We start from the raw sequence: 24,827 nt of genomic DNA on the forward strand, positions 1-24,827 counted from the left end.
TAAACAAATTGAGTGTAGAGCATTCTCTAATGGGTTGAGGAAGACTGTTCCACAGATGGCCGCCCTTAACAGAGAGGACGTTCTGCCCAAATGCTGTCCGTCTGTGGGGTATAAACAAGTCTCCTCGGATTGTAGCTCGAGTGGTCCTGTCTGAGCTTTCTTTATGCCTAATGAACTGCTTTAGTGGTGGTGGAGCAAGGGAGTGTAAGACTTTATATATTAAACACACTCTTTTAAGTTTCACTAAGTTCACTAAGTGATCTGCCCTGATCGCTGATGCACTCAGGTGTGTGTTTGCTGGTGTCCAGGTGCAGAGACTCGGCCGTCATCCAGGAGCAGGACAAGGAGGAGGTGAAGGACTCCCTGCTGAGAGGAAGAGAAGGAGGAGAGGAGAGAAGTCCGGAGGAGGAGGAAGACGGGGAGGCGTGTCCTCCATTGCTGCCCACCCCCTCCATCCCTCAGCGCCTGCAGAGCACGCTGCACAACATAAACCTGAGCATCCAGCAGGTATCCACCAATCAGTCACACCTTAGCCCGAGTGGGGGCGTGGCATCAGTAGCATCTGAGCCTGAGTGGGGGTGGGACATCACTCACACCTGTCTGTCTGTCTGCTCAGGGGAAGCTGCTTGGCGTCTGTGGAAGTGTCGGCAGTGGAAAAACCTCGCTGGTTTCAGCCATCTTGGGACAGGTGATGTCTCCTTTCCCTGCTGTTGCCATGGTGATCAGTGTTGGTTGTTGGCCATTATCGGTCCATTATTAAACATTGATGTGTTGGCAGATGACGGTGCTGGAGGGCAGCGTGGCGGTCAAAGGAAGGCTGGCGTACGTGGCCCAGCAGGCCTGGATCCTGAACGCCACGCTCAGAGACAACATCCTTTTTGGGCTGGAGTATCAGGAGGACAGGTGAGGCAGAGACACCTGCACATCACACACTGACACACTGAGCTGGGCGCCAAACAGGAAGTGACATCACCCAGTCAACAGAAGCCCTTCTGTTGTTCCACACTAACTCCGCCCCCTCTCTGCAGATATCAGTCTGTCATCAGCGCCTGCTGCCTCAGAACCGACCTCGCTCTTCTGCCCAGCGCTGACCTCACAGAGGTGACATCACTTCCTGTGTACCTGTGTGTAGATAGAAGGCTCTGGATGCGTCGTTTTATGTTGCTGTTTTCCTCCAATCAGATCGGAGAGCGTGGCGCCAACCTGAGTGGTGGGCAGCGGCAGCGAATCAGCTTGGCCCGCGCCCTCTACAGTGACCGGGATGTTTACATCCTGGACGACCCGCTGAGCGCCCTCGACACCCATGTGGCCAGCCACATCTTCCACAACGCCATAAGGAAGCAGCTTCGCCACAAGACCGTCATCTTCGTCACCCACCAGCTGCAGGTGAGCATCCTCGCCACCACTGAGCTTTTCTGCAGGTGGTTACCATGGAGATGACCTGTGTGTGTGTGTGTGTGTGTGTGTGTGTGTGTGTGTGTGTGTGTGGGGGGGGGGGGGGGGGGGGGGGGGCAGTATCTGGTGGACTGTGATGATGTCATCTTGATGAGGGAGGGGAGTATCGTGGAGCAGGGTAACCATGACAACCTGATGAAACTCAGTGGAGACTATGCCGCCATGTTTAACCTCTTCCTGCTCGGAGACAAACCACACATTGAGGTACCTGCCTGTATCTCACCTGTCTCTGTCTCATCTGTCTGTATCTCGCCTGTCTGTATCTCGCCTGTCTGTAGTCTGTATCTCAACCGTCTTTCTCACCTGCCTGTATCTCACCTGTCTCTGTCTCACCTGTCTCACCTGCCTGTATCTCGCCTGTCTGTATCTCGCCTGTCTGTAGTCTGTATCTCAACCGTCTTTCTCACCTGTCTGTATCTCACCTGTCTATTTCTCGCCTGTCTGTCTCACCTTTCTGTATCTCACCTGTCTCTGTCTCACCTGTCTGTATCTCACCTGTCTGTATCTCACCTGTCTCTGTCTCACCTGTCTCACCTATCTGGATCTCACCTGTCTCTGTCTTATCTGTCTGTATCTCACATGTCTCTGTCTCACCTGCCTGTATCTCACCTGTCTCTGTCTCACCTGTCTCACCTGCCTGTATCTCACCTGTCTGTAGTCTGTATCTCAACCGTCTTTCTCGCCTGTCTGTCTCACCTGTCTGTATCTCACCTGTCTTATCTGTCTGTATCTCACATGTCTCTGTCTCACCTGTCTGTATCTCACCTGTCTGTATCTCACCTGTCTCTGTCTCACCTGTCTCACCTATCTGGATCTCACCTGTCTCTGTCTCACCTGTCTGCATCTCACCTATCTGGATCTCGCCTGTCTGTAGTCTGTATCTAACCTGTCTTTCTCACCTGTCTGTATCTCACCTGTCTCACCTGTCTGTATCTCAAATGTCTCTGTCTCACCTGTCTCACCTGTCTGTATCTCGCCTGTCTCTGTCTCACCTGTCTCACCTGTCTGTATCTCGCCTGTCTGTAGTCTGTATCTCAACCGTCTTTCTCACCTGTCTGTATCTCACCTGTCTCACCTGTCTATTTCTCGCCTGTCTGTCTCACCTGTCTGTATCTCACCTGTCTTATCTGTCTGTATCTCACATGTCTCTGTCTCACCTGTCTGCATTTCAGCTGTCTGTATCTCACCTGTCTGTATCTCACATGTCTCTGTCTCACCTGTCTCACCTTTCTGGATCTCACCTGTCTCTGTCTCACCTGTCTGTATCTCGCCTGTCTGTAGTCTGTATCTCAACCGTCTTTCTCACCTGCCTGTATCTCACCTGTCTCTGTCTCACCTGTCTCACCTGTCTGTATCTCACCTGTCTATTTCTCGCCTGTCTGTCTCACCTTTTTGTATCTCACCTGTCTTATCTGTCTGTATCTCACATGTCTCTGTCTCACCTGCCTGTATCTCACCTGTCTCTGTCTCACCTGTCTCACCTGCCTGTATCTCACCTGTCTGTAGTCTGTATCTCAACCGTCTTTCTCGCCTGTCTGTCTCACCTGTCTGTATCTCACCTGTCTTATCTGTCTGTATCTCACATGTCTCTGTCTCACCTGTCTGCATTTCACCTGTCTGTATCTCACCTGTCTGTATCTCACCTGTCTCTGTCTCACCTGTCTGTATCTCACCTGTCTGTATCTCACCTGTCTCTGTCTCACCTGTCTCACCTATCTGGATCTCACCTGTCTCTGTCTCACCTGTCTGCATCTCACCTATCTGGATCTCGCCTGTCTGTAGTCTGTATCTAACCTGTCTTTCTCACCTGTCTGTATCTCACCTGTCTCACCTGTCTGTATCTCAAATGTCTCTGTCTCACCTGTCTCTGTCTCATCTGTCTCACCTGTCTGTATCTCGCCTGTCTCTGCCTCACCTGTCTCACCTATCTGTATCTCGCCTGTCTGTAGTCTGTATCTCAACCGTCTTTCTCACCTGTCTGTATCTCACCTGTCTCACCTGTCTATTTCTCGCCTGTCTGTCTCACCTGTCTGTATCTCACCTGTCTTATCTGTCTGTATCTCACATGTCTCTGTCTCACCTGTCTGCATTTCAGCTGTCTGTATCTCACCTGTCTGTATCTCACATGTCTCTGTCTCACCTGTCTCACCTTTCTGGATCTCACCTGTCTCTGTCTCACCTGTCTGTATCTCGCCTGTCTGTATCTCGCCTGTCTGTCTCACCTGTCTGTATCTCACCTGTCTTATCTGTCTGTATCTCACATGTCTCTGTCTCACCTGTCTGTATCTCGCCTGTCTGTAGTCTGTATCTCAACCGTCTTTCTCACCTGTCTGTATCTCACCTGTCTGTTTCTCGCCTGTCTGTCTCACCTGTCTGTATCTCACCTGTCTTATCTGTCTGTATCTCACATGTCTCTGTCTCACCTGTCTCTGTCTCACCTGTCTCACCTGCCTGTATCTCACCTGTCTCTGTCTCACCTGTCTCACCTGTCTGTATCTCGCCTGTCTGTATCTCGCCTGTCTGTAGTCTCTATCTCATCCGTCTTTCTCACCTGTCTGTATCTCACCTGTCTCACCTGTCTATTTCTCGCCTGTCTGTCTCACCTGTCTGTATCTCACCTGTCTTATCTGTCTGTATCTCACATGTCTCTGTCTCACCTGTCTCACCTGTCTGGATCTCACCTGTCTCTGTCTCACCTGTCTGGATCTCGCCTGTCTGTATCTCACCTGTCTCACCTGTCTGTATCTCAACCGTCTTTCTCACCTGTCTGTATCTCACCTGTCTCACCTGTCTATTTCTCACCCATCTGTCTCACCTGTCTCTGTCTCATCTGTCTCACCTGCCTGTATCTCGCCTGCCTGTATCTCGCCTGTCTGTAGACTGTATCTCAACCGTCTTTCTCACCTGTCTTTATCTCACCTGTCTATTTCTCGCCTGTCTGTCTCACCTGTCTGTATCTCACCTGTCTCACCTGTCTATTTCTCGCCTGTCTGTCTCACTGTCGCCTGTCAACCGTCTTTCTCACCTGTCTGCATCTCACCTATCTGGATCTCACCTGTCTGTAGTCTGTATCTAACCTGTCTTTCTCACCTGTCTGTGTCTCACCTGTCTGTATCTCACCTGTCTCACCTGTCTGTATCTCAAATGTCTCTGTCTCACCTGTCTGCATCTTACCTGTCTTTCTCACCTGTCTGTATCTCACCTGTCTCCTCAGTCTGTATCTAACATGACTGTTTCACCTGTCTGTATCTCACCTGCTTCTGTCTCACCTGTCTTTCTCACTTGTCTGTATCTCACCTGTCTCACCTGTCTGCATCTCACCTGTATTTCAGCTGTCTCTGTCTCACCTGACTGCAGCTCACATGTCTCTGTCTCTGTCTCACCTGTTTCAGGCTCCGAGCAGGAAGAATGGCAGCTCTCAGAGGAAACCAGCAGACACTAAACCAGGATCACTGAAGAAGAACATCCCGGTCGTCAAGGACAACGGTAGGATTTTTTAATCCGCTCTATTGAAAGTTTCTTAGTGACAGAGAACACAGCGTTCAGGTAAATTAAACGAGGGACCTTCTGTCTCTGTTTCTGTCCCATTTCCTGGTCATGTGACCCTAAAGGGGAGGAGCAGCAGTACGGGGCCGTGGTGTGGCCTGTGTTCCAGGTGTACATGTCAGCATGTGGTGGCTCCGCCTCCTGCCTGCTGATTGTGGCCCTGTTTGTCCTGAATGTGGGAAGCTCTGCCTTCTGCCATTGGTGGCTCAGTTACTGGATCAATCAGGGCAGCGGGGTGCGTCTCCTCCTCTCTGCTCTCCGCCTCTCGTCTCCTCCTGTTCCCTGCTCTCCCTCTGACTCCTCTTTCTCCGTTTTTCCCAGAACACCACGGTAACCCTTGGCAACAGTTCAGCGGTGAGTATCAGCATGAGAGATAATCCCATGATGCAACAATATGCCGCCATTTACGCCTCCTCCATGGGAGTCATGTTGCTCTTCAAACTCATCAGAGGGGTCGCCTTTGTCAAGGTCAGAGTTCAGCCCAGGTCCCCTCCGGCCTGTTGCTGCAGTTGCTATCAGCCTGCTTGTAAAATACTGGTTACCGTGGTTACAGCGAGCCTGTTGTTACAGCGTGGTGTTTGTGGTCTCTCCTCAGGGAACCCTGCGAGCTTCCTCTAAGCTGCATGACGAGCTCTTCCATAAGATCCTGCGCTGCCCCATGAAGTTCTTTGACACGACTCCCACGGGACGTCTCCTCAACCGCTTCTCCAAGGACATGGATGAAGGTGACGGTGGGACTGGAGGGTCTGAGCTGCCGTTCGGGTCCAGGGTCTAACCGAGTCCCGTCTCCTCTGTTTCCATCTAGTCGACACTCGTCTGCCGTTCCAAGCGGAGATGTTCATCCAGAACGTGATCCTGGTCTTCTTCTGCCTGGGCGTGATCAGCTGTGTTTTCCCGTGGTTCCTGGTGGCGGTGGGTCCTCTGGTCCTGCTCTTTGCGGTGCTCCACAGCATCTCCAGGGTCTTCATACGAGAGCTGAAGCGGCTGGACAATGTGACGATGTCTCCCTTCATGTCCCACATCACCTCCAGCATCCACGGCCTGGCCACGCTGCAGGCCTATGATCGAGGCCGCGACTTCCTGCACAGGTGTGGGTCGGACCGAATGACCCACTCCGACGTCCAGGATGTAGTTCTGACCGCTGACTGTGTGCTGTTGTTTCCAGGTACCAGGTGTTGCTGGACCAGAACCAGGCCCCGTTCTACCTCTTCAGCTGTGCGATGCGGTGGCTGGCTGTGCGCCTGGACATCATCAGCGTGGCTCTGATCAGCATCACAGCTCTGATGATGGTTGTGATGCATGGAAAGATCTCCCCTGCCTACGCCGGCCTCGCCATCTCCTACGCCGTCCAGGTAACTTTAACATTTAAACCTTTGCAGATGTGATGCGACGGCGTTACTGGTCACCAGTGGAGTAATGTCTAACCGTCGTCCAGGTCATGAAAATGACCCACAGTTAGAGTCGAGATCGATGCTAAGCTGCTGTCAGAGAGCACTCTGTGAAGACAGCCAGCTGCACTGTTGGCGCTGTGCTCGCGGCTGGTTCGACTGAAGCTGATGTGCTGAAGCACAAACCAGACTACGGAAACCTGCAGCTTCAGTGAGAGAAACGTGAGAGCTCAGTTTAAACACTGTGAGGGAAATAATTATTTGATCTGCATATCACTGAGTGAAGTCAGCCAAAGTAAAATATGACGTAGTACTTGGTGGAGAAAGCCTGTTGGTGCACAGCAGTGATGCTTGTAGTTGGAGAGCGGGTTTGCACATAGCTCAGGAGGATTTTGGCCCGCTGCTCCTTACAGACTCTGGAAATTCTTTCAGTTTCAGACCCCTACACAGGATGTTCTGGTCCAAGACTGTACGCAGTGTTGGGAAGGTTACTTTTAAAATGTATTCCACTACAGATTACATGCTCCAAAATGTATTTTGTAAAGTATTCCGTTACGTTACTCAATGAGAGTAATGTATTCTGAATACTTTGGATTACTTAATATATTATCATGCTGTTTACAACCACATGAATGTACCATTGCTGTGTGATTTATTACTGTTACTGAAGGTTACTCTCAATACCAACACCAACTAGATGTTTAAATCTTAACATAAATGAGTAACAGTAGGTGGACATTAGGTAAGGCTGCACTTTTTGCAGCGATCTCGTATAGAAAACTATTCGACGCGTATATAAAACAGGTCCGCGGCTCCGAACCGTAGTAAAGGGACCTCTGGCTAATACGTCGGGTTCGTGTCGGGCTCGTAGCTGAAAACTAGCTTTACTTTGTTGTAGAGATGGACCGATCCGATATTACGTATCGGTATCGGTCCGATACTGACTTAAATTACTGGATCGGATATCAGAGAGAAATAAAAAATGTAATCCGATCCATTAAATATCAAAAAAGCACCTCACAAAACTTGCGACACAGCGTAACTCGGCTCATAACCGTAGCACGTCGCAGCAGTGTGGTCACCTGATAGAGCGGCTGTGTGTATTTGTAGCCTCACTACCAAACTCAGAGGAAGTGATCCCAGAGAGAAGTAAAGCAAGTGTGTAAGTTCATCTCTGAATGTTTGTAAAGCATTCCCGCGTTAAGCTTAACAACCGATATATGGAGCGACTGCCTCTCTCTCTCCCTCTCCTGCTGCTACTTCAATCATGAAACTGATCAATGATCAGCTGATCGGCTTTTCTGTCGCGAGTCCGTCTCTCTTGCTTGTTTATCGCCCACTTCGCGCCAGAAAGAGAAAACCAGCGGCTGAACAGCAGCAGCACGTTTAAGCTCGATAATCTGTTGTTAGAATTTATTTAATATTACTTTCTACACCAGGATCTTTTTCTACGTAGCCGACGGCTGGTAACTGTGCAGGGGCGGATCTAGCAAAGTTTAGCCAGGGGGCCGATAGGGCATGTGTCATGGTCCTGGGTCGGTGACCCAGCGCTTTAAGTTTATTATTATCATTTTCTAGTTTATTATGATGATGATTATTATTGTTTGAATTCTACGTGTTATATTCGGTCTGCCTCTGAGTCTGCGTCTGTATCTCTGTCTGTCTATGGTGTCACCCCGTCTGTTTGTGAATCTGTCTGTTCAGTTCAGCATCTTGTCTGGTTCCCTGTGTCTGAGTTTCCTGTTTTATTGTGAAGGTCTGTGTCGTATGTGAGTGTGCTCAGTTTACGTTTCCCCTGTCTCGTCAGCTGTGATTTCTCCCAGGTGTGTTCCCCTCCTGTCTCTCATCCCTTGATTACTGCCGTCTGTGTATTTAAGCCCTGTGTTTCTCTGTGTCAGTGTCGCGTCGTACCCTCAACTAGCTGTGTGTTCTGCTTCTGTGTTTCTAGTGTTTAGTCACCTGCTCCAGTTTAGTGTTTCGTTTCTAGTGTTTCAGTCCTCAGTTCGGCTGTTACGACCTTTGTTTGTCTTTTAGTGAGTTTATTTAGTACGAGGTTTCTCCCAGCAATAAAGCTGCGCTTTAAGTCTCACTTCCGTGTCTGAGTTCTGCATTTTGGGTCCACCACTCCTGCTTGCCTGCCTGCCACACAGCCAACCATGACAGCGTGAACAGGGAAAAGGGGGCACAAAGACATACTTTTCTTTCTTATTCTCATTTAAAATGTCGAGCTTTTAATAAATAATTATCTGAATCTTACACCCAAAGTTTTAATCTGATGTCAAATATATAGAAGTCCATTACTATATATAGTAACTGTTAAGTCTAATATACCCTAGTAAGCTATAGTACTTTTTCCTTTGGGAACCATCTGTGCAGTCTGCAGTTCTGTTGAAGAAAGATGTTGAATCTATTTAATTATTCTTGAAAAATAATTTGTTTCTGTGCATTTTTTTCACACTGCATCAAATTAAAGTTGATTACGTCGATTAAGCATCATGAGGTGGAGGGTGGGGGGTGGTTCCCTATTTTTTATTTCTTTTTTTTTTGCTGGGAGTTTGCAGCCCTATTAGTTGTTTAATATTTCTGCTAAGTACTCTTTAAAATACCAGAATAGGGAGGATGGAGCAGGTTTAAGTTTATTAGATTGATCAGTGTTGCTGAACTATGAAAGATTTTGGGTGCAGTGTGTTTTTTACATGCAGGTATAACAGAATAGCTTTAGTGTTGTTGTTTATTTAAACTTGAGTATGAACTTATACAAAATGCAGCAAGATATAAAAAAAAAACAGTTTTATTGATTAAAAAACACTATATCGGATTCATATTGGTATCGGCAGATATCCAAATTTATGATATCGGTATCGGACATAAAAAAGTGGTATCGTGCCATCTCTAGTTTGTTGTCTGGGTCAACTTTGCTAGTGAGAGACAGAGAGAGGCGTTGAAAGGCTGCTCCAGCGGAGTTTATCGTTTCAGAGGAAACACGAACACAGTGTACAGTCGAGTCTTAACAGCTTATGTTAATATCAATAGTCTAAGGAGAGACCAAACAGCCACTTCACAAGCGCATGGCACAACACAGAAGAGCCACCTCCACAGGACAAGACTCAGCAGTCCATCTGCATCTAAAGGTCAAAGGTCACTCTTTCGAGGATGCCAATGTTCACATTTTGGACAGAGAGGACAGATGGTTTGAAAGAGGAGTGAAAGAAGCATCTATGTCCACTGTGAGCGACCATCTTTGAACAGAGGCGGTGGTTTACGACACCAACTGTCTGCCATCTATAATCCAGTTTTGAGATCCCTTCCCAGACGCCTTAACGCCCACTCACATCCTGGGCCATCTGACCTCAGGAATTCGCATGATAAGGTGGGGCCAGGTTTCACAATGAACACACCCGAAACCCTGGCTGATTGGGACCCACACCCAGTTTCACACCTTGGCTCAGGCGATTAGAGGATCATCAGGGGGTCCTTTGTCCCTCTGTGGGGGGAAACTCCCACTAGGTTTAAATCTGGGACTCTCCACCATTTGATCTTAGAACTGAAGAAGCTTCTCGGATGAGAGGTGAAACGTCTTCAAGCAACTTAAAGAAGTCCAGACGCTTTTCTTTGCAAGCTAGAAAAACCTCCGTGATCGGTGGTGGTCAGTTTTCTTCAGTTGTCAACCAAGGAGATGGTGCTGAAGGCAGCGTGGAAGAAAAAAGTTGTACATCAGGATAAGCAGCTTTTCTTTGATTGTGACTACGCTACCGACGTTATTCAAAATAGGAAGGAATACGCTGGAATTAAGAAAGCCTTAAAAGAGAGAGGAATTCGCTTCCAGACGCCCCTAACCAAAATCAGGATCCAGTGGGAGAGTGGTGTCAGGACATACGACAGCGGCGGCGGAGGAGCTAAGGAGGAGAGGAATACAGGTGCAGGTGCCGCAGCGGGGAAAGCGCGATGCTGGAGGAGCGACTGCAAAAAGCATTAGCATGGCAGCGATCTAACACCAAGAACTTATAAGCGAGGATACAAACATTTCAATCCGGTGGAAATGATTGAACAGCAGAATTCAGAAACTAAAGGTTCATTACTTTATTGTTTTCAAAGGCAAGCTAGACCGGAAAGTGGTAGGTTACTTTCTTTCTTTTATTTAGGAACCTAGGTTGGATCTCACAGGGGCCCCTAATCTGAAAGGGATATACCCCCCGAAACAAAGGGCCGCTGTGGGTAAGAAATACGTATTTTCAGTTTCTTTTAAGTTCCTTGTTATCTTGTTCCAAGTTCTTAGAGTTAGTGTGGGATGCTATGATAGTGATAAGCCAAAAATAAAACAAAACTTAACAGTGAAAAGATGAGGAATATAACACTGGTGTCAATGAATGTCAATGGGATGAATGTCGATTAAAAGAAGTAAAGTGATACTTAAAATGAGAAAGCTTAATGCCAATGTAATATATCTACAGGAAACACATCTGTCACAGGAAGAGCATGATAAATCAAAGAAATTTGGGTTCAGAAATTCTTACTATGGTAGCAATACTTATTAAAAATTCAGTTAATTTTGAATGTTCTAAAGAAATTCGGGACAGCGAGGGAGATACATTATTGTAAGAGGTAAACTAGAAGGGGAGGTGGTGACACTAATCAATCTCTATATCCCCCCTGAGAGCAACCAACAAAACGTGAAGACTGCTGACAACAGTCATGTCAGAATCTGCAGGGACTGTGCTGTGTGCAGGAGACTTTAATGTGCTATTCGACCATAGGATTGATCGACAAGCACAAATAGAAGCAAAAACAGCCTGGAGAGAATGGTTAATACCTGTATGAAGGAGCAGGGAATGGTAGATGTATGGAGGCAACATCACCCGCTGGATAATGAATATACACACTACTCAAAGACTCACAACACTTACTCAAGAATTGACTTAATGAACAGATGGGATCTACACAGAGTAACTGAATGCACAATTGGAGTGGCGGATATTTCTGATCATTGTGCCATTCATTTAAAGCTAAATCTAAATAGTAGGCGTAGAAACACCTGTTGCAGGTTAAACCTGAGCTGTCTGAATAAAAAAGAAACAAAAGACCAAATCAAGAAAGAGATAAAGCAAAACATAGAGGAAAATTCCACAGAACTGTTAGCACAGCGTCAGCAACAAGCTGCTAATACAATTCACAAGATCAGGGACCCATCTACAAATAACTCAACTCCAAATCACTGGTGGAGGCAGCTACAGTTGTAGCCACAGCTGCCCTGGGTCAGACTGACAGAAGCTGCCATATCGCACCATCGGCCTGGGTAAAGTGTCTTGCCCAAGGACACAACGACCAGGACAGACAGAGCTGGGGATCGAACCAGCAACCTTCTGGTTACAAGATGAGCTTCCCAACCCGCTGAACCACAGTGCATCAAATCTATTTACCAATTAGCTACGGCTTTCCAAGTCAGCCAGTTTCATCTGAATACTCCGTTGTTGCTGGAGCGACTGGATTAGTGCGTCTTTTGCGGCCATATTCCCCCTTTCCATCTCGTCCAGTCTTTTTTTCAGCTTGTTCGAGTCTGGTCTCATGGCTAGCTAGCTCATTCGCCGTTTCTGCCTGTTTTATATTAATGTCTTTCATGAAGCCGTCGGATTCGTCCTTCATTTCTTGTTTGATGTCTTTCTTATTCGTGGCAAACTCAGTTTTAAACTCTGCTTTAAGTGAGTAATGATGTCCTGAAAGCCTGCGTGGGGGTGGCTAGCTACATCTCCGTCCATCTGCTCGCCTTGCACGCTCTTCTCAGAATCAGAATCCTTTATTGATCCCTGGGGGAAATTATTTTTCGTTACAGTGCTCCATTATAAACAAACAGTAGAAAGACAGACAATACACAACTAAGAATAGCACCATATATAATATATACAGGCATATATATACATAAAGTCACTTATTAATAAATAGCTGAAAAAGAACATGTGCAAAAAGGGTGTAGCGGTTGCAGTAAACAGTGTGTTAAGTGGAGGAGTTGTACAGGGAGCCACAGGCAGGAATGATTTCCTGTGTCGTTCAGTGGTGCATTATGGGTAATCTCTCACTGAACGTGCTCCTGTGACTGACCAGCACGTCATGGAGTGGGTGGGAGGTGTTATCCAACATTGTCTTTATCTTGGACAGCATCCGCCTCTCCGACACCACCTTGAGGGAGTCCAGCTCCATCCCCACAACATTACTGGCCTTACGGATCAGTTTATTGAGTCTGTTGGCATCTGCGACCCTCAGCCTGCTCCCCCAGCATGCAACAGCATAGAGGATCGCACTGGCCACAACAGACTCATAGAAAATCCTGAGCATTTTCTGGCAGATGTTGAAGGACCTCAGTCGCCTCAAAAATAGAGACGACTCTGGCCCTTCCTGTAAAGTGCTGTGGTGTTTTTAGCCCAGTCCAGTTTATTGTCAATGTGTACTCCAAGGTATTTATAGTCCTCCACAATGTCCACACTGACCCGCTGGATCTTCCTTCAGACTCAGGACTTCTCATGTGATCAGCGTCCCATATAAGTGAATTTCTGCAAAGCCCTCTCATCAACAATCTCCATGGAGAATAGCTTGCCATCCCCCCGAGAGTTGCTCCACGTACAAATGGAGCTCTTGTTGGTCACACGAGCGCGGATCGTCCACCTATTACAAAAAAGACAAATCTGAGCTTATAATTTCCGCATTATTCATTTTTCGGGCACCTTATGAGCCCAGATGTCAGCTCCACACACATGTAGGGATTCATACTTTAAATTTCAATCTTCCAGGCCTGGATAAAAGAGCTGATTCTTAAATCATGAACTCACAAAATATCACCACTGTTGGATCACACGTCTCATATTCCTTATCTCAGACCATAAAATTATAATAAAATAACAAATACTAGAGCCAGTTCCAGACATGTCTAAGCACAAAACCGTCTTTCTCATAGAGGAAGAAAACAATCCAAACCTCACTGATAAAATTAACCTACTGCTAAGAAAAATCAACAGAAAACTCACAGGAGTTCCCCATAGAACAATATTGTTTGGGAGTTAGAAACTCAGATGCTGTAACATGCAGAGTTGCATTCACTGCTCCTGGATTTAATTAGTTTCTTATACTTTCTTGGTCTGAATTCAGACTTAAGTGTCACTCTGTGACAGTCTTTCCACCTGCTGTCACTAGATCTATCAAGGGGAAATGCACCTTATTTAGTTTCTCAAATCTCTTAAATCTCAATCATAGAAAATGCAGTGCTCCAAATTATACATTACACAGTTAATTCATCATTTTCACTCTGTACCACTGCTCCTCATATCTCTCATCAGGCTGTGTGAAGCACAGTGAACAACTCAGTCCAGGCCTTCAGCAGCCATAAACATCCCGAGGCATGCAGTCAGGTGCAGACATCGTTTCATGAGCAGAGAATGATAGACCTCGTTTGTTAAATGTACATATGTGTCCTCTGGATAACATAAAATGCGTTCTGTGTAATCAGTGGCTTCTTATAACAGAGTCTGTATGTGGGTCTGTGTGTGTGTGTGCAGCATTCTGCATATCAGCATCAGCATTCGTTAGCAAAGCATGCTTCATTGCACGAGCGCGTGCGTGTATCACTCTTCATTGCACGAGCGCGTGCGTGTGTGTATCACTCTTCATTGCACGAGCGCGTGCGTGTGTGTATCACTCTTCATTGCACGAGCGTGTGCGTGTGTGTATCACTCTTCAGTGCACGAGCGTGTGCGTGTGTATTTTGTGTGTGGATCGCTTCTCAGTGAATCAGCACTTCGGTTTAGGTGTGTGTGTCATTTCTCACTCAATCAACAAGTTCACATGTGTTTGTCTGTGTATCACTTCATGCTGAGTCAGAGTGTGTGTAGATGTGTGTGTGTGTTCATCACTTTCCTGTTCTGGTGTCTTGGGTAAACCACGGCCTGAAGCGTGCCCTGGGGTCCTGCCCTCCTCTTCAGTCTGTTTGCGTCCATTGCTGCTGCTCACAGTTCTGTCCATCCTGGTTCTGACCCCATTGGGGCAGTCCTTTCTCCAGAGTCCATGCTCACTGCAGGTGAAACCTGCATCTTCTTCTGTGTTTAGTCCGTTCTGAGGTGCCTTTTGAGCTCAGTTACTCCTTCTGTCTCTGCCGCGCCCTTTCTCTGCTGCCCGATCATCCGTGTTGGTCCATCACTGTCCTGCACAGTGTTAATGCAGAGTTATCAAGGTCAGCATTCTGTTGCTCGGCCTCACTTTTCATCCGGGCTTGGCGGGCGTCTCATCACAGCTCTGTCAGCTGAAGCTGTTGGGGAATTTCCCCGTGTAGTGATAGCGCCCTCCATCTCCGCTGCATGAGATCCTTTCCTGCAGCACTGTTGACATTTTCAGGTTGTTGTTGTGGGTCCAGCTGTTGCAGCGTTTGGTCAGGGTCACGTCGAAGATGGTAGAGGGGAGAGCAGGAGTCCAGGTCAGCCTCGGCTTCCAGGGCCGGCAAAGCAGCCTGTAATCAAGCATAAAGAGAAGCAAAAAACAAAACAAAACAAAAAACAGACAGGACTGGACGAACAGGAAAATTATGTTGTGTTTGCTGTGTTACACAGAGAAACACTGTCAGCGTTTCTCCCCCTTGTTTGTTTTTTAAAATAATATAATGAACTCATAGCTCACCAGGATGACAGGACAACAGATGCATATTTAAAATATTACCACAAAATAGAATTTTCTTCATACAGTAATTACTTGTGTTTCTCAAGCAGCAGAAAACATCTCCCAATTTGACTCTTAACCACTAAATTTATTGTTTCATCACTGGTTGGTCATACCAGTCTCTCTTTTTAGTTTGTCAGTAGTGGATAAAATCAGCATTTAACAACAAGTGTGTGTTAAGTTTCTTTGCTTTAATATTGCTGAAAAGTACTGACGTGTTTATGAGTGTAAGCTGACTTTCACTGCATGTGTGTGTGTTTGCAGACAGGTTTGTATGTGTGTTTAGTGGAGCTGCAGATCCAGCAAAGCCTCTCTCTGCCTTAGCTCCAATTTTTCTCCAAAAGGTGTTTCCTTAAAGGTGCCTTCCTCTCACGTTTTTCTGCCTGTGTGTGTTTTTGTTTCACCCTTTGTTGCGATGCTCCGGACACTTTCTCAACCTCCACAAGTCAGTTGGCCCCAAATTTCGACCCAATTTCGATGTACTCTTAAACCCTTCATTTCTCCTTTAAGTCTCTGCTGTCCGTTCCACAGCTGCTGATTCTTGCTGGGTTATGTTAATCTATCATTTTGTTCCGGCCGCTGTGCTCGTGGTGGACGGTTGATCCAGGTCCGTAGTTACCTGTATTAACACACTAAGAGATTTATTTAATATCATTTTCATCACTGGTTATTTGACACTCTCCCTGATTCTTTAAACACATTTCCCCTTGTTGCTAATTTAAATGATCCTGTGCCTTCTTTTCCCAATTCCTCCCGTTCTGCTTTAGTTTTCATGCATAATTAGTGTGAATGCTTGTAAAAGCATTCACAGTATTGTTCTTCTAATCTTTATTAGTGTGAATGCTTGTAAAAGCATTCACAGTATTGTTGTTGTAATCTTTATTAGTGTGAATGCTTGTAAAAGCATTCACAGTATTGTTCTTCTAATCTTTATTATTAGTGTGAATGCTTGTAAAAGCATTCACAGTATTGTTCTTCTAATCTTTATTATTATTAGTGTGGATGCTTGTAAAAGCATTCACAGTATTGTTCTTCTAATCTTTATTAGTGTGAATGCTTGTAAAAGCATTCACAGTATTGTTGTTGTAATCTTTATTAGTGTGAATGCTTGTAAAAGCATTCACAGTATTGTTCTTCTAATCTTTATTATTATTAGTGTGGATGCTTGTAAAAGCATTCACAGTATTGTTCTTCTAATCTTTATTAGTGTGAATGCTTGTAAAAGCATTCACAGTATTGTTCTTCTAATCTTTATTCTATTTTATTAGTGTGAATGCTTGTAAAAGCATTCACAGTATTGTTCTTCTAATCTTTATTAGTGTGAATGCTTGTAAAAGCATTCACAGTATTGTTGTTGTAATCTTTATTCTTCTATTTTATTATCTATTCCGTACGTTTTTTGTACTCTATCTCCTTCAAAACCGTTCAACTTAGAAAAACCATTCAAACACCGTTAGATTCCTCTTCTTTTGGACATCACTGCTTCTATTTTTCTCATTTTTAACATTTATATTTTTAATTTTATTCAACTTTTTTCAACAAAAATTTCCCATGTATTTCAATGGAGAGACCCTTCAAATCCTCATTCAACTTACTCATTTTTAAACTCCTACTACTTCCACATACGTTGACATAGAGCCACCATTCAAACTTTAAAACGAAGACAAGACATTCAACTATTCAACTTGTATTTATCTTTTCAATATCTATTATACTTTTTCTTCAGTTCCAGTTTAAGTTTCATGATGTTTTTTCACCCGTTTCAGAGTTTATAATGGGTGTGTATGGGACGGAATGTTGGGGCTAGAGGGAGACAGCTCAACTGCTAGAGTGAGAGGAGGGGGGGAATTTATCTTAAAATATTTTTTTAAAACTGCTGCTGTGTCCGCAGCGTTTGCTCTACAGGTATGATTTTACCCTCAAAACGTAGCCATCGCTATCCTCTTTCATCCAATGTGTGTACTATTGTAATATGTGTTATGGTTCTTTCATAAATGTCACCAATGCACAGCCTGCTCCCTCCAACTCTTCCATAGACTCTAATGTTAAAATGGCTCAGAAGGTTTGTTTGAAAACCAGAAGTACAGGCTGTATTTACACTATCACCACGTCAATATAATAAACTCCACAGGCATGAAAACTGAGAATTCAGTAGACTAGACATTGCTGTCGCTCACGGTGAAAGAATTTTGTCAATACGACCTGTACTTTTCATTTGGGAACGATTTGTTTCGGCCTGACTTTTCTGTTCATTTTAAGCAGCAAAAGTGAGGTGCATGTCTGTGTCCGTGTGTATGGAGCCATTGGGTGCAGTCACTATAGCAACCAGGCTCACACCTGCCTGCTTAACGAGCTCTGCCTGCCACTGTCCCAAGATTCATCTTAAACACTTCTCTTTCAACTGCTGCTGTGTCCACAGTGTTTGCTCTACAACCATCATTTTACCCTCAAAACGTCGCCATCGTTGTTCTCTTTCCAACACAGTGTCTTTGAAAGCTCAGAAATGTCAACTTTTTAAACTGTGTGGATCCAAGTGGAGGGATCACATTTTAGTCATTCAGTGATTTAAAGAATATGAACTTTTAATATTCATTCAGATGTTTTCTGACTCTAAATTTTCTTTTCTCATTTCTTAGGTTTTTCTAATTTACATTTAAAACATTTTCAGCTATTTTCCAACTTCTTCTGTGTGGTTGTAAGCTTTTAGCAGTTCAGCACTTTTGTTTTCAGGTGCAAATTTCTGTATTTTTCATCTCATTCAACATTTGTAACTTAAAATTCAGCAATTAATTCATTTCAGTGCATACATTCAGATTCAAGCATTCACACTGAGGTTTCTTCAGAAAATGCACATTCTAGTTCTATTTTATTATTATTATTATTATCTATTCCGTACGTTTTTTGTAATCCCACTACTTCAAAACCGTTCAATTTAGAAAAACCATTCAAACACCGTTAGATTCCTTTTCTTTTGGACATCACTGCTTCTATTTTTCTCATTTTTAACATTTATATTTTTAATTTTATTTAACTTTTTTCAAAAAAAATTTCCCATGTATTCCAATGGAGAGACCCTTCAAATCCTCATTCAACTTACTCATTTTTAAACTCTTACTACTTCCACATACGTTGACATAGAGCCACCATTCAAACTTTAAAACGAAGACAAGACATTCAACTATTCAACTTGTATTTATCTTTTCAATATCTATTATACTTTTTCTTCAGTTCCAGTTTAAGTTTCATGATGTTTTTTCACCCGTTTCAGAGTTTATAATGGGTGTGTATGGGACGGAATGTTGGGGCTAGAGGGAGACAGCTCAACTGCTAGAGTGAGAGGAGGGGGGGAATTTATCTTAAAATATTTTTTTAAAACTGCTGCTGTGTCCGCAGCGTTTGCTCTACAGGTATGATTTTACCCTCAAAACGTAGCCATCGCTATCCTCTTTCATCCAATGTGTGTACTATTGTAATATGTGTTATGGTTCTTTCATAAATGTCACCAATGCACAGCCTGCTCCCTCCAACTCTTCCATAGACTCTAATGTTAAAATGGCTCAGAAGGTTTGTTTGAAAACCAGAAGTACAGGCTGTCTTTACACTGTCACCACGTCAATATAATAAACTCCACAGGCATGAAAACTGAGAATTCAGTAGACTAGACATTGCTGTCGCTCACGGTGAAAGAATTTTGTCAATACGACCTGTACTTTTCATTTGGGAACGATTTGTTTTGGCCTGACTTTTCTGTTCATTTTAAGCAGCAAAAGTGAGGTGCATGTCTGTGTCCGTGTGTATGGAGCCATTGGGTGCAGTCACTATAGCAACCAGGCTCACACCTGCCTGCTTAACGAGCTCTGTCTGCCACTGTGCCAAGATTCATCTTAAACACTTCTCTTTCAACTGCTGCTGTGTCCACAGTGTTTGCTCTACAACCATCATTTTACCCTCAAAACGTCGCCATCGTTGTTCTCTTTCCAACACAGTGTCTTTGAAAGCTCAGAAATGTCAACTTTTTAAACTGTGTGGCTCCAAGTGGAGGGATCACATTTTAGTCATTCAGTGATTCAAAGAATATGAACTTTTAATATTCATTCAGATGTTTTCTGACTCTAATTTTTTTTCTCATTACTTAGGTTTTTCTAATTTACATTTTAAACATTTTCAGCTCTTTTCCAACTTCTTCTCTGTGGATGTCAGCTTTTAGCAGTTCAGCTTTTTTGTTTTCAGGTGCAAATTTCTGTATTTTTCATCTCATTCAAAATTTTTAACTTAAAATTCAGCAATTCATTCATTTCAGTGCATACATTCAGATTCAAGCATTCACACTGCAGTTTCTTCAGAAAATGCACTTTCTAGTTATTAGTGTGAATGCTTGTAAAAGCAATCACAGTATTGTTGTTGTAATCTTTATTATTATTATATTTTATCTATTCCGTACGTTTTTTGTAGTCCTACTCCTTCAAAACCGTTCAACTTAGAAAAACCATTCAAACACCATTAGATTCCTCTTCTTTTGGACATGACTGCTTCTATTTTTCTCATTTTTAACATTTATATTTTTAATTTTATTCAACTTTATTCAACAAAATTTTCCTATGTATTTCAATGGAGAGACCCTTCAAATCCTCATTCAACTTACTCATTTTTAAACTCCTACTACTTCTACATATGTTGACATAGAGCCACCATTCAAACTTTAAAACGAAGACAAGACATTCAACTATTCAACTTGTATTTATCTTTTCAATATCTATTATACTTTTCCTTCAGTTCCAGTTTAAGTTTCATGATGTTTTTTCACCCGTTTCAGAGTTTATAATGGGTGTGTATGGGACGGAATGTTGGGGCTAGAGTGAGACAGCTCAACTGCTAGAGTGAGAGGAGCAAAAAAATTAATCTTAAAATCTTTTTTAAAACTGCTGCTGTGTCCGCAGCGTTTGCTCTACAGGTATGATTTTACCCTCAAAACGTAGCCATCGCTGTCCTCTTTCATCCAATGTGTTTACTATTGTACTAGGTGTTATGGTTCTTTCATAAATGTCACCAATGCACAGCCTGCTCCCTCCAACTCTTCCATAGACTCTAATGTTAAAATGGCTCAGAAGGTTCGTTTGAAAACCAGAAGTACAGGCTGTCTTTACACTGTCACCACGTCCATATAATAAACTCCACAGGCATGAAAACTGAGAATTCAGTAGACTAGACATTGCTGGCGCTCACGGTGAAAGAATTTTGTCAATACGACTTGTACTTTTCATTTGGGAACGATTTGTTTCGGCCTGACTTTTCTGTTCATTTTAAGCAGCAAAAGTGAGGTGCATGTCTGTGTCCGTGTGTATGGAGCCATTGGGTGCAGTCACTATAGCAACCAGGCTCACACCTGCCTGCTTAACGAGCTCTGTCTGCCACTGTGCCAAGATTCATCTTAAACACTTCTCTTTCAACTGCTGCTGTGTCCACAGTGTTTGCTCTACAGCCATCATTTTACCCTCAAAACGTAGCCATCGTCGTTCTCTTTCCAACACAGTGTCTTTGAAAGCTCAGAAATGTAAACTTTTAAAACTGTGTGGATCCAAGTGGAGGGATCACATTTTAGTCATTCAGTGATTCAAAGAATATGAACTTTTAATATTCATTCAGATGTTTTCTGACTCTAAATTTTCTTTTCTCATTTCTTAGGTTTTTCTAATTTACATTTAAAACATTTTCAGCTATTTTCCAACTTCTGTGTGGATGTCAGCTTTTAGCTGTTCAGCACTTTGGTTTTCAGGCTATATTTCTGTATTTTTCATTTCATTCAACATTTTTAACTTAAATTCAGCAATTAATTCATTTCAGTGCATACATTCAGATGCAAGCATTCACACTGCAGTTTCTTCAGAAAATGCACTTTCTAGTTATTAGTGTGAATGCTTGTAAAAGCATTCACAGTATTGTTGTTGTAATCTTTATTCTATTTTATTATTATAGATTCCGTACGTTTTTTGTACTCTATCTCCTTCAAAACCGTTCAACTTAGAAAAACCATTCAAACACCATTAGATTCCTCTTCTTTTGGACATGACTGCTTCTATTTTTCTCATTTTTAACATTTATATTTTTAAAATTATTCAACTTTTTTCAACAAAAATTTCCCATGTATTTCAATGGAGAGACCCTTCAAATTCTCCGTCAACTTACTCCTCTTTAAACTGTATCTACTTCCACATACATTGACGTAGAGCCACCATTCAAACTTTAAAACGAAGACAAGACATTCAACTATTCAACTTGTATTTATCTTTTCAATATCTATTATACTTTTTCTTCAGGTCCAGTTTAAATTTCATGATGTTTTTTCACCCGTTTCAGAGTTTATAATGGGTGTGTATGGGACGGAATGTTGGGGCTAGAGTGAGACAGCTCAACTGCTAGAGTGAGAGGAGCAAAAAAATTAATCTTAAAATCTTTTTTAGAACTGCTGCTGTGTAAAACAAAAGCTACACACAATATTAGAAACACATAGCGCACTGTCGTAAATTCCCCCTAATTTTGGTATGGTCCGAGCTCAGGCACTGGGCGACTGAGCACAGCGCTGACGCCTGTGAGGGGGGGGAGCTGCTGCCTGTGAGTTTGCTGCAGACAGAGGAGAGCTTAAGTTTGAGCAGGTACCAAAGCAAATCATTCGTACTGTACAAATAATGTAAATATGACGGTGCATCACGAAAGATTGATATCAAACTGATCACTTGACCCATATTACATTACTTGCTCTTCCAGTGAATCAACAAATGGTGAAATGAAAACAATGCTGTTTCTTTAGAGAGTCTTAGCTCACATGTGTATTTACAGTGGCTTAGCTCACATGTGTATTTACAGTGGCTTGCTAAAGTATTCGGCCCCCTTGAACTTTCCCACATTTTGTCACATTACAGCCACAAACATGAATCAATTTTATTGGAATTCCAGGTGAAAGACCAACACAAAGTGGTGCACACGTGAGAAGTGGAACGAAAATCATACATGATTCCAAACATCTTTTACAAATAAATAACTGCAAAGTGGGGTGTGCGTAATTATTCAGCCCCTGAGTCAATACTTTGTAGAACCACCTTTTGCTGCAGTTCCAGCTGCCAGTCTTTTAGGGTCTGTCTCTACCAGCTTTGCACATCCACAGACTGAAATCTTTGCCCATTCTTCTTTGAAACAGCTCCAGCTCAGTCAGATTAGATGGACAGCGTTTGTGAACAGCAGTTTTCAGACCTTGCCACAGATTCTGGATTGGATTTAGATCTGGACTTTGACTGGGCCGTTCTAACACATGGATATGTTTTGTTTTAAACCATCCCATTGTTGCCCTGGCTTTATGTTTAGGGTCGTTGTCCTGCTGGAAGGTGAACCTCCGCCCCAGTCTCAAGTCTTTTGCAGACTCCAAGAGGTTTTCTTCCAAGACTGCCCTGTATTTGGCTCCATCCATCTTCCCATCAACTCTGACCAGCTTCCCTGTCCCTGCTGCAGAGAAGCCCCCCCAGAGCATGATGCTGCCACCACCATATTTGACAGTGGGGATGGTGTGTTCAGAGTGATGTGCAGTCTTAGTTTTCCGCCACACATAGCATTTTACATTTTGGTCAAAAAGTTCCATGTTGGTCTCATCTGACCAGAGCAGCTTCTTCCACATGTTTGCTGTGTCCCCCACATGGCTTGTGGCAAACTGCAAACGGGACTTCTTATGGTTTTCTGTTAACAATGGCTTTCTTCTTGCCACTCTTCCATAAAGGCCAACTTTGCACATGGCCCTCTTCCTATTGAAAAAAACAAAAGTTGTATCCAAGATGGCCGACTTCTAAATGGCCACCATGGTCACCACCCATCTTGAGGAGTTTGCCCCCTCACATATACTAATATGCCACAAACAGGACTTTAATATCACCAACCATTCCTATTTTATTACGGTGTATCCATATAAATGGCCCGCCCTGTATTATGCTTTATAAGTTCTTCAGTATATTTCTATGCAAAACAAGAGGAATTTCAATACACAGCAGTATATTCACAGTTGAAACCAGATATTTACACTTTAGGGAAAAAACATAAAAACATATTTTTTTTTTACTGTTAAACATCAATGTAGAGTAAACTTGTTTTGTTTTAGATAAATAAATATTGAAATAACTTTTCAATAAGTTAAATGTCAGAATAAAGAGAGACAGAGCTTCTATTTTTATCACTTTCATCAATGTAGCAGTACATGTACACTAAGTTTATTGTTAATTAATAAGAAAACTGCAGACGATTCCATTCTGAGCTGAAGAAGCTTCTGATTGGTTCGTAGAGTCCATGTGAGTAAACTGGTGGCACACCTGTGGATGCATATAAGGAAAAACACAGAGGCTGTTTCTGTGACATGGGAACATCAAGAGATGTCAACCAAAACACCAGGAACAGAATTGTGGAGCTCCATAAGTGTGGCTCAGTTTGAATACAATTTGGTTTCTGTTCGCTTCGCTGGTTGAGTCCCCAGACTGCGCCCAATCCATCCTCCTTAGCCTCGTATTGGAATCCCGGACGAGCCCCCAGTAGTTAATATCAACACTTCACCGAGTTCTTTTTGATTCCTCAGAGGCATCCGATGGAAGACAAAACACTGCTCAGTAGACCATTTAACTTTATTTCTCTTTCACATTACTTCTAGAAGGGAGATGCGTCCTGCATGACACGTTGCCGCGGATCTCAAAATGGTGGTGTGCCCCTAACAGTTTTATTACAGAAGCTCTCTCATTCTAGTCTAAACAACAGTGTCTCAGTAACTTTCCACTAGAGATGGTCCCCTCTTACCTACATTTTCCCAGGCAAGCGTGAGCGAGAGTCTGCAGCTCTCTACTCCCCAAGGACACTGTTACGGTTTGGAGAAGGACTCAAGCGCAGGACTCCGGTTCTGATGCTCACAAGAAGGATTTATTTACAATTCACCAGGTGTATATACAAGAATGTGCGGGGGGGGGGGTGCTATATACAGCTGAGTGGGGGGAGAAGGGGTCTCCAGGGAAGTCCAGGGGAAAGCACGCGTTCTTCAGATTATCCACTCACACGATCACAGGCTCACACTCCGACACTGCCACACGGGAATCACACGGGGGAAAATCCAGGAAGCTCTGTAGACAGGGAGACAGGGTTAAGTACGACGCACAAAGGAAAACACTCTTAACTAAACTTGCTGTAGCTTGACTTCACTAACGCACAGTAGACAACGATCCAGCGACGAACAGCAGTCACCTCCTGGCTTAAATGCTGCTCCCCTAAATGAGACCCAGGTGTCTCATCTCCTGAGGGCGTGGACCGAGGGCGTGAACCCACAGTGAGTTCCGCCCCGGCAAGAGAGAGAAACAGAGAGAAGGCTGATCAGCAGTGTGATGCTCTGTGACATGTTGCTGTTGTGAAACTGTGCTGTATTTGAAATGAAGTAACACTGAGTGGAGGATCATGTGTCAGTTAACAGGTCTGTTCCAGTTCACTGTGCGCCTGGCCTCTGAGACCGAAGCTCGCTTCACCTCCGTCGAACGAATCCATCACTACATCCAGGTACTGTTGCCCCTCGCTGGGTCGTTCTACACTCGGTCCAGTTCTGCTCAGTTTTGGTTCCTGTCAGATTAAAACTCCTCCAAATTAAAAGCACTCGTAGTTTTTTAACAGGATCTGAAATGAAGCTGCTGGACCGGCGGTACCTCTAACCTGCATCTCCTGGCTTTGTCGGATTCTGGTTCT

General features: G+C 43.9%; 1 protein-coding gene across 3 annotated transcripts in view; it reads left to right on the top strand.

Moving 5' to 3' along the window:
• Window positions 1-24,827, top strand: part of abcc5 (ATP-binding cassette, sub-family C (CFTR/MRP), member 5) — a 32,384-nt gene that overhangs the window by 4,933 nt on the left and 2,624 nt on the right. For all 3 annotated transcript variants that reach the window (XM_084949802.1, XM_084949801.1, XM_084949803.1), the window contains 13 exons: window positions 309-507; window positions 617-688; window positions 779-903; window positions 1,029-1,101; window positions 1,183-1,386; window positions 1,516-1,659; window positions 4,848-4,941; window positions 5,067-5,236; window positions 5,323-5,469; window positions 5,597-5,726; window positions 5,807-6,089; window positions 6,167-6,353; window positions 24,555-24,644. In XM_084949802.1, coding sequence (XP_084805928.1) covers window positions 309-507; window positions 617-688; window positions 779-903; window positions 1,029-1,101; window positions 1,183-1,386; window positions 1,516-1,659; window positions 4,848-4,941; window positions 5,067-5,236; window positions 5,323-5,469; window positions 5,597-5,726; window positions 5,807-6,089; window positions 6,167-6,353; window positions 24,555-24,644 — 1,918 coding nt within the window. The remainder of the gene's footprint in view (window positions 1-308; window positions 508-616; window positions 689-778; window positions 904-1,028; window positions 1,102-1,182; window positions 1,387-1,515; window positions 1,660-4,847; window positions 4,942-5,066; window positions 5,237-5,322; window positions 5,470-5,596; window positions 5,727-5,806; window positions 6,090-6,166; window positions 6,354-24,554; window positions 24,645-24,827) is intronic.

The sequence above is a fragment of the Perissodus microlepis genome, chromosome 14 (assembly GCF_051167445.1).
Source record: "Perissodus microlepis isolate ML-2025 ecotype Zambia chromosome 14, ASM5116744v1, whole genome shotgun sequence".
NCBI lineage: Eukaryota > Metazoa > Chordata > Actinopteri > Cichliformes > Cichlidae > Perissodus > Perissodus microlepis.